At 53.0% G+C, this 9746-nt stretch overlaps 2 protein-coding genes across 2 annotated transcripts; one reads left to right on the top strand and one right to left on the bottom strand.

The window, feature by feature from the left end:
* Nucleotides 1-1310: 1310 nt before the first annotated feature.
* On the top strand, nucleotides 1311-3138 carry SMAC4_09407 (uncharacterized protein; the record flags this gene model as incomplete). Its single annotated transcript, XM_003344647.2, has 1 exon — nucleotides 1311-3138. The coding sequence occupies one exon, from the start codon at nucleotides 1311-1313 to the stop codon at nucleotides 2784-2786; it is 1476 nt and encodes a 491-aa protein (XP_003344695.1). The 3' UTR covers nucleotides 2787-3138.
* Nucleotides 3139-4837: 1699 nt separating this feature from the next.
* On the bottom strand, nucleotides 4838-9661 carry SMAC4_09408 (uncharacterized protein). The gene is made up of 2 exons (XM_003344648.2): nucleotides 8441-9661; nucleotides 4838-8383 (listed from the first exon to the last, which is right to left on the bottom strand). Exons 1-2 carry the CDS (start codon nucleotides 8753-8755, stop codon nucleotides 6317-6319), a joined length of 2382 nt encoding a protein of 793 aa, XP_003344696.1. The 5' UTR covers nucleotides 8756-9661; the 3' UTR covers nucleotides 4838-6316.
* Nucleotides 9662-9746: the final 85 nt, after the last annotated feature.

Here is a 9746-nt window from a genome sequence, read left to right as displayed (position 1 = left end):
TCGCAGCAGCTAGAGTTGGAAGTTGATGAGGGAGGAGACCTCAGAGGTCGGGCTTAGCTCAGGCTTTCTTGTAGCGAAGCTGACTTACACACCACCGGCAATAGTGCAAAGTGTAAAGTGGAGCGGAAATGCCGGCCGACCCGACCAAGCATTGGCAGGGCAGCGAGCGCACGCGCCCCGATTCGCCGTCCTCCGTCGTTTCATGTTTCAGGTCTGCATTCCCCGCTATTCGCTCGCGGTACCTGCTGTAGCGTCACGTTCTAGCGTCACGTTCTAGCGGCCTCCACGCCTCTGTACCTGCGCAACTGCGGCGCTGCTGCTGCTGCCCTGTCCGGCACTGCCCTGCCACCGACTGGCATTTGCGGGCGCGTGGGCAGCAGCGTGGTTAAAGGGCGGGGTGGTTGGCGGGGATTTCCTTATCACCTTTTCTCTCCCTGTGCCTGTGTGCCTGGGCTGCCTGGGCGGGCGAGACTTGTTTCGACGACATTGACGGACAACAGTGACGGGACCTGACTGATGAAGTTGTCACCAGGTTCCGAATGAAACGGTACCTTTATCGACTTTGGCATTTCGCATCATGCCGATCGGACCAGGATGCACGATGGCAAAAAGCACAACGAAGCGATGAAACGAAACGAAAAAGATGGATGGATGGAAGGCGGGGTTCCCTTCCAGGCCTCCCCAGGAATGATGGATGGGCGAGGAAGGCGCATTCCATCACCACTGCCGTGACTGGCACGACTGGCAGGAGCACGACTGATACGACTGGATCACTGACTGGCAATGAATGGCTTAGGTACCTTGTGAAACCATTCCATTGTTGCTGTGCGTCGTCCCCAGCCCAGGTTCATTCAGTTCGTTTCTGCGCTGCTTGCTGCTGAATGTGAGATCTGGGTCTGTCTGTCCAGGTTGTGACAGTCTGACGGGAACACACACACACACGGCTTGCTTGTCTCGACGTTTCTGTTCTTCCCTTCCCTTCTTTCTCGTTTCCCGTTTCCCCCTTTGCACACTTCGCATACTTTTCTTTTCCACCTTCCGCTTTTCTTTCTGCAGCGAAACAAGTGTCGTTATTGGAACCAGGTCACCACCACGGCACGACGACAAGGCGATATGGGATTCGTGTCCGACGATCATTCTAGGTAGCAAAAGACACTTTGGGATTGTCACTTTTTTGACCAGTGAGCGCGAAGAACAAACCATCATTATCCAAGACCACTTCGTCGCTGGCGGCGTCAATACCAACAACCGTTATCTTTATGCCTTACATCCTTTCTTCTGCGAGCGAGCGACCACAGCGACAGCCCACGATGGCATCAAACAGGTCCGAAAGGGACCTCCCCATCCCACTCCCTTCGCCACTCCAATCACATCCACCCGACTTCCCGACCTACTCTCGCGCCGACGATGCAGACGCAGCCACAGACCCAGAGCCAGTCTCTCCCATATCCTCCATCTTCCCAATGTCTCCAGTTCCCATACGTCCAGGACAAGGACAAGCAGCGGCAGGACTCAGAATAGTCAGCCCCAGTCCTGCGCCGACGTCCATCTCCTCTCGAACTCTTCCATCACGACCACTCCCAGCACTACCACCACTCGACACATCCCCAGAAGCAACAGGACCAGAAGAACCCTCATACATCGCAAACCCCCGCGACCAAGTCGAGCAACGAATTCGCTACCTCCCCGAGTGGGAAACGCCCCGAAATCCGCCCAAGCGCGGTAAGCTTCAACAAACACGCAACTTGCTCTCGTCCATTCCTTTCTTTGAAGCTAGGAAACAGCCCAGTTTCGTCAAGAAGCAGCACAAGCCGCGCTCGAGGTCCATTCCTTCGTTATTCAGCTTGGTCGATTCGCCGCCTGTGGTGATGGGAGAGAAGGGTGACTCCGGGGAGGCCATGTCTCCTAACGATCATCATCAGCATGGTGGGGTCAACAGTGCGGGATGGAGAAAGAGCTTGGGGTTTGGGTATGGGAGGAATAGTTTTGCGGGCTTGGATCCGGAACGACACGCCGAGAGTGGAGGAATAGTGCCGACGCACACGGTTACAACGCTGGGAAGTATTCCGAATCCGCCGCCGCCGCCGAGATTGACGGAGAAGGAGAGGGTGAGGAATTGGGTCAATCGCAGGTTGTTACCGCCTAAGAAGCGGTATCCGTTTGGGTTGAACAGAAGGCGGTTTTGTCTTCTTGTGCTTCTGCCGCTTCTGCTGCTACTGCTGCTCGGGCTGGCATTGGGATTGGGACTGGGGCTGGGACTTGGACTCAAGAAACACGACAACGACGACACCAACTTGCCCCTCCCGCCACCGTTCGGCAAAGACCCTCCGCTTACCGCCTACCAAGGGACATTCACTTACTACTCCGCCTCCGACCGCACCGGTGCCTGCGGCGTCAACTCTGACAACGACGTAATGGACGTTGCCATCTCTTACAAGATCTGGGACGAGGTCGCTAAACGTGATGAGGCTGCCAAAAGTGCTTCTAACGTCTACCCGCGAACCTTACCATATAGTGAGCATAATCCCCAGTGGAGGAGGAACCCACTGTGCGGAAAGAAAATATGGATTGGTCAGCAGGAGGATATTGAGCAGGGTGATTGGCTGGAGGCGATGATAATCGATAGATGCGGGCCGGACAGATGTCCGGAGGCAGAGGATATTGACTTGACAGTAAACACGTTCGAGAAGGTCTACAATATCAGTTCGATGGGTGTCTTTTCGGATTCGGACGAGGAGGAGGATGGAGCGAGGGAGGGCTGGTGGGCTTGGACCGTGGAGTGGTAACCGGGCTCGCGGGTAAGCCTCGGGTCTACATCCATGAGACATGATTACCGGGTATCGATTATGAGGTATGGTTATGGACTATGGCGCTTGGTGATAGGTTAATGGTTTAGGCACAGGAACGGTCAGCGGATATGAATTTCATCATGGTTTACAGGACATCACATCAAGGATTGGCGCTGGGAATGCGTATGGGGATGGGTTCAGGGCATCTGGTACTAGGGCAGGCGAACAGGAAGGTTATGATGAGCACGAGCGATCATGGGTTTCCATTGTGTTTATATAGTGGTGCAGATAAAGATCATGGCGCCTTTCAAAGGGCAGGCGGCGGCATTCATGAATATTCATAGGCTATGAAATTACAAGAGGGCTTGCATGAGATGGATGGGCTCATCAGGTGCAGCGCAGGTCTTCTCTAGGTTCATTGACAAAATACCCTACCATGTTCGACTGATGGGGTTGGATTGCAAGTGCACTGATCGCAACGCATGGGAGACGCCCAACTAAACGAAACCACGTCGTCTCTGGCCCCTGACGTCAACACACTTCTGCCTTGGACCGGCACGTCAAACCGACACAGCGAGGTCTTGAGCGTGGGAAGAACGTAGGTTACCAGCCATAACACATCTTTCTTTACAAAGGTGAGCATGGGTGCGTGCACGCGGTCCCCTGTATTCAATCATCCGGTAAGTAGGTAACTTCTCGTTCTAGCATTAGGCCGGCCTTGCTTGACTGTCTCTCTGACGTTTGCCGGATTCTTATGCCGTTCTTGGAGAGTCAGCGACGCTTACCAGTCACCCATCGTGGAAACCAGCACATTAAGCCCTTGTTTCTTCTATTTCACAAGTTTATCAACCTTCTTCATACCTTCCAGCGGTCTTCCCACTCGTCTTCTCACTGGTCATTAACATCTTCCTACGTGTGATCTCCGTGGCGCTAAACCGTCGTACCAGTAGAAGTCCCAAAGATCCCGTGACGAAACTTCTCTGTTCACCCCCGGGTTTCCACGCTGTACCAGATCGTAAGCTCATACCGTTCATGTCGTGCCCAAACGTGGGAGATGTTGTGTTCTTATAGAGCTCCGATACTTCCCGATCTTGGGTAACCGTTCAAGCTTTTACCATGGCCACACATCTCCTCCGCCGTTCGAGGTACATGTAGCCAAGGTGGGTATCAGGCGAGGGAGATTATTACCAGCTGCCAGCCAGGTGTGTGTGTGGTAGGAAATGCTGTAATTTTAAGATGGACTGACTGGTCTGCCGTAGAGTTGTCGTTGTCCATACAGGGAATTATGGGTATTTAGAATACCTTAAGGTGATACGGCATATACGAAACTTCAGTTGACTTACTGTAACCTTTCTTTTGTCTCTCTGTCCATCCCTGTCTCTTTCTCTGTTGCGTGTACAACAACAACAACAACAACAACAACAACAACAACGACTAGTTCAACCGAAGACAGGTGATGAAAGCTGAGGCTACAGCTCAACAGCTGTGTGACGGCTGTCTCTACCTACCTATCCTATCATACAGTCGTCCGTTGGCCAGCCCGCTCCAAATCTCTTCCAGCATTTTCAGGTAAATTACCCCGGTATATAAGTCTTTGGTGTTACTAATGTCCGGTTCTTAATTCTGTCCGTGTTGGGGGCTTCTTGCTGCTTCCAACTTGATGCTATCATATTCTATTATATCATCAAGTCTCGGAGCTGGCTTGCTGGTGGTGCGTACGGCCAACTGCTTAATATGAGCGTAGGCATCCCACGCACGCAAAATTCCTTTCTACGTTTAAGCATCACCATGGGATTTACATGATGGATGAAGGAGGTAATTTGACTGACAACCGTTCAACAGCTGTTGCTGAGCCGATATTCAGTCAACTCGCAAGAACATGCGGCCAATTGCCATCAAAGTGTTTCCTGCGAATAGGCTGTGCCTTTCCCTCCATACCGTTACCCGCTCCTTGGTGTCGATGCGTGTGAAGCGTGGCTTGAAGAAGGCTGCTTGCATAGAAGGGGACGGGTAGACGCCTGCGAAGGAGAGCGATGCCTAAATTTCATGCGGTGTTCTTTCGTCACCTAGATCACGTTTACTCGTCATCACATGCTTCAGTTTGTTCATTCGCCTTGCTCTCGTTCGGATCGCTGAGATGGGGTTGAATGCCTTTGCCGACACAGTCTAGATCCTGAAAATTCAGATTTGATGTCTAGTAACACACTTCAATGCGAGCTGACGACTGCTGGTGTACAAAAGCTTACCATAGTGTCCATTCCGCTCAACCACATAACCGTCCGTCCCCAAAACTCCGTGATTCCTGCCTCTTGCTGCTGCCTCTTCTTGCGCCCCTTGCGAGGAAAATAGACGTGTGAAATAGATTGACCCCAACCAAGCTAGTGAACACAAATTTTGATATGATATGGTATCTGGTATCTTGATATTGGCAGACTGGCCCTGCCACCTTCTTGCCTGCTCCTATTTCCCATTCTTGCTCCTCTTTCATTCCACGACCTATCCAAAAGATGTGGTATCGATATCTACCGCCGCCCAAACCATGATGAACCAAGGAGAAACAAGAGAAAGAAAAAAAGACCTGGGAAGTCTCTGTGTACACAAACCAGGTTTTGTTGGACCGACTCGACTGACGAAAGTCCGGAACAACACATCAATAAACAAGCGACAATGAACATAAGGGGGGTAATCGCGTCGTAAAAGAACCAAGTGAAAAGCCAAATGCCCATGCATCCATACATGCAAGACAGCCTACCCAAAACACATAAAGCCAAAAACGCAAGCAAGACTCAATGGTCCCTTATCCGAAACACCATTTGCGGAACGCCGCCGCTAACCGCTAACCGTTCGCCGTCGGGCTGAATCTCCTGTACTACCCAAACAACCTGTACACGCATGCCTCTCAACGTTTATGCTTGCTTCCTCGTGTGTGTGAATGACTGAGCTATCCCTATTGCCGTGTTTTGTTGTGCTGCGAAAGCCAAAGATAATGATGTAAGAACGCTGTGGTAAAGACGAGACAGGCGAAGAAAAGGAGACGAACAAAAGCTTGTCGAGAAACAGAGATGCTGACGCCGGACCCTAGACCGACAAAGGATAAGACGTGTTGCGCTAGTCGTCATGATGTCAATCCGTGGCACGAGTTGTATGAGCTGCTGGCTGAAGGCCTTGTTTCGGCCGACGGGAACTGCGCTCATAATTCGATGAACGTTTGAGTTCGAGGTCGTGCGACAGTGATCCATGTGTGCGACGATCAGGGTCTGAGTCAAGAGTGCGAGGATCCCGATGGAAGCGAGACAACCTGCGCAACCATGGAGGAGAGCGTACCACGCCCCGACCAAAGCTCAAGCAAGAAAAGGCGAAATAAGAAATACAAAGCCGGCTAAAGAAGCAGAAGAATTGAAGATGTAAATCGGAATAAGAAAGACAGTGATGTGTTACCGAGATTTCGGTGCAGGATCAATGAAGGACAATATCACGTGGAGATGCCGGACGCCGAAGAAAAGAATCCGGATAGACGATCCTTAGCGTCACTGTGCGCCAGCAGTAAACATCAGATCGAAGGACATGTCCGGCAGGTCGTTCTGTGAGGCTTGCATCGCCGGTGCCATGAGAAATTGGTGTTCCGCTGATAGACCGCCTTGGGTAATCGTGGCAGTCGATGAGACAGGGGAGGTGTAATTATGATTGTCGATGCTCGTCATGGCAGGTGGCATGGTATGTTGTTGTTGCGGCGCGTCTTGAGCCGTGCCAAAGTCGAAGCCCGAAGCGATAGGCATGGACTGCATTGGCTGGTGCACATACATGCCGGCGTCCATGAGAAGATCTGAGCCCGGTAGACCCAGTTCTCCATTCATGCTTTGGAAGCTGGTGGCATTCAACCCGTCGAAGTTCTGGAAGCTTCCCCCAACGCCGGCAAATGTAGTTACATCGAAGACACCTGTCCTAGGCGCAAGCCCGAACCCAGCCTGAACGTACTGAGCGTCGAAGAGCCCATTCTCCATGTCTTCAAGGTCAACAGCGCCGTCAGAATCAGCACCGTCTTGGTTGAACGCGCCCTCTTGGTCCATGGGGACTAACTTCTCGACCATCCAGCGCTTCAGCTCAGCCATAGGAGGCCAGTCGCCGCCACCTTTCCCACCACGCTTCTCCTCTTCAGCTTTACCGACCTGGCCAGAGCCACCCTTGGCACCTTTGGAGTTGGCACCCTTGCGAGACTGCTTGACCTTGAAGTGTGTTCGGCGCAAATGAGCAGCAGCGTTGTAGTACGCTCCGTATTGCTTCCCTTGTGAGCACTGCTTGCAATCCGCAAGAGGCTTGACGGCCTTCTCCGAATGGGGAATACCCTCGAGAGCTGGATCACGGCATACCCACTTCTTGACCAGCATGTTGTGTTTGGCTTCGGTGTGTCGGCGCAACTCGTGCTCGCCCCTGAAGCCTTCAGGGTTCTCGTTGCACTGAGGGCACTTGACTTTGGGATGCTTAGGTCGCTCGTACTTGGTCTTAGTGATGACGGCCTTTCCATCCTTGCCAGCTACGCCAGTAGGTTCGGAGGATTCCTTTTTAGTGGTATCTGTGGCAGGCTTAGGCTGGAGATGTCGGGATTTGGAGGCGTTGACGTTCTGACGGACGAGTGCCTCCTTGGCACGAAGCTTCAACGACTGGGAATGGGTTGACTTGTCGCTATCCTTAGATTCCGACCTCTCCATGGATAGGTGTTGATCCACCTCTTCGGTGTCGTCTTCAAGCGTAAACCCGGACATTGTTTGCGGCACTGTTTTTTCCGTGGGATGCAGACTGCTCATGGAAAGTGGGTTGGCAGGTGCCGACGCAGAGTAAAGATGGCTGTTGAACGAGACTGGAAGCCCAATGAGGTCTGCCTCCAGAAAATCAGGATCGGACGCTGACCGTTTTCCCAGCAGCGACGTAGTGATGGGCTGCGGTTGACTATAGCTATCCCGGCGGTTTTGCTGACGATTCAGTTGCTGAGACTCAATCCGAACCATTTCGGCAAACTGGTTAGACATATTGTCATTCAGATTGCTGTTGGACCTTGTCATCGGCACGGTATCGAGAGTAGGTGCCGACGTCATGGAGCCACACACTGACGGGTTCCCGGAGTCGTCAGGATATTGGAACTGGTTATGGTAGGCTGTAGGGATACCGATGGGCTGCGTATGTAGAGGGGAGGCCACGGCCCTTTCCTGCTGGTCCAACCTGGAGATATAGTCGGCTGGACTCATCTCCATGCTTGTCTCTGCCAACGACCCCATCGGCATGGGCCGTTGAGGAAGCTGAGCATGGAAGCTAGGATTCCCGTAGAGGAAGTTTGTAGCGACGGGCCGATGTAGTTGGTTAAGGTTGTAGGCTGTTTCCATTATCGCGGCACTGGTGTGGGTAGCTGGTAGGCTGTTCCGCGCAGGCTGGGGATGGGGCGGGGTAACCGGCCCGGGTCCGGCGAAGGGGTTACTCGTCCTGCTGTACGCGGGCTGGGCCGATGCGCTTGAACGAGACCTCGCCATTCTCACTGTGGCGGCAGCATTCGCCGGCATGGTGGGATGGGTGGTTTTTGAGCGTTTCATGGGACGGCTTTGCTCCTATACAAGAAGATGAGTGGGACTGAACGTTTGGTGACAGCAAGCGAGTTTCCTTACCAGTGGCTGTTGCGGTGCATGGTTGCCGTTGAGGCTCAAAGTCGGGACCATGCTGACACCTCCCACACTGCGGGGTATTGTGTTGCTTCGTGAGCGAGCATTGCTGGTTGCTGGTGAACACGAGGATGAGATTCGATAATTGCCCTGTACAGTGCCAAAATCTGTCCCGGCAGGAGTGGGAACTGAAGATCGAGCTCTGAGCTGATTCTCGATGGCGCGAGCCTGGTTCTCAGCAGCGCGAGCTTGCTCTTGACTCTGGTGTAGTAGCGCTTGTAGATGATGGGTCTCGAGACTATCAAAGCTCGGTTGGCTCATGATGAGCTGGATATGGATGCTGCGGCACTAGACGTGGTCGTCCAGCACGGCAAGCACAACGTCGAGAAAGGACGATCTGATGCGGTTTTCAGGAGTACAGATAGCCTCGATCTTGGCGGAGACGATCTTGAGCGGAAGTTTGCTTGATCGGATGGAGTTGGATAGATTTGGTGTCCGATGAGGCGGGTGAAGCTGTGCTGCTAGGACGTGCTAGGGCGCGTTGAATGAGAATCCTGGACGTGATGGATAGGAAGATCTCTTGTTGAGGTGACGGTTGAACAAAACTAGAGAATTGGCAAAGTGGGTGTTTCAGAGGAGAATGGACAGGCACACAGACGGAAAGCAACGATATTTATCCAGTCAGTCCCACGAGGCTTGTTGATGTGCACGCCGTTGTACGGCTAGAGGATTGGAGGAGGTGGGCGTTGGGGACAAGGACAAGGTACGACGACACAGGTACCACCTCGCATGTACCGTTGTAGATTGTATTTTTGGGCCTCGTCGATATGCGGGTGCCAGTTCTGTTCCAGTCCCAGATGGGCAGAGAGCCAAGAGGGTGGGATGGGATACTCTTTGGGGGTGGAGGGAATAATGATGGGTACATGGGTCAAGCAGAATGAATTTGGTACGTTTGGGATGGTGGCACCCGCACTCTGGGAGGAGTTGCAGACAAGATATCCACCACACACCGACGCCTGCTCTTTGCGCTGAATGGTGACGACTTGGCCCGAGGATCAACGGTGTTCTGGGACAGGGGGTTATGTCTCTCGACGTTTTGTGGAAGATTTGATGCAATGATACTGCCTGCCCGCGTATGCCCGCGTGTGTGTGCCCGCAAGCTGCAAGCCAGCACAGGGACTGACTGACACCGTCTTCCGGGACGCTATATTATTTGGCCGCGGCCTGGGCGTGTCAGATTCGAGGTTGGCAGCGGGGAAGACGCCCTCTCTTTTTGGGGGTGACCAGTGACAACTCTGAGAGGGCTGCTGTG

The sequence above is a fragment of the Sordaria macrospora genome, chromosome 5, assembly GCF_033870435.1.
Source record: "Sordaria macrospora chromosome 5, complete sequence".
Classification (NCBI taxonomy): Eukaryota; Fungi; Ascomycota; class Sordariomycetes; order Sordariales; family Sordariaceae; genus Sordaria; species Sordaria macrospora.
This window is presented reverse-complemented; position numbering and strand designations above follow the sequence as displayed.

Coding starts and splice junctions, on each gene's coding strand:
- SMAC4_09408 (XM_003344648.2), bottom strand. CDS start 8,755: ATGAGCCAACCGAGCTTTGATAGTCTCGAGACCCATCATCTACAAGCG. Junction 8,384..8,440: donor ATGCACCGCAACAGCCACTG/GTAAGGAAACTC, acceptor CTTCTTGTATAG/GAGCAAAGCCGTCCCATGAA.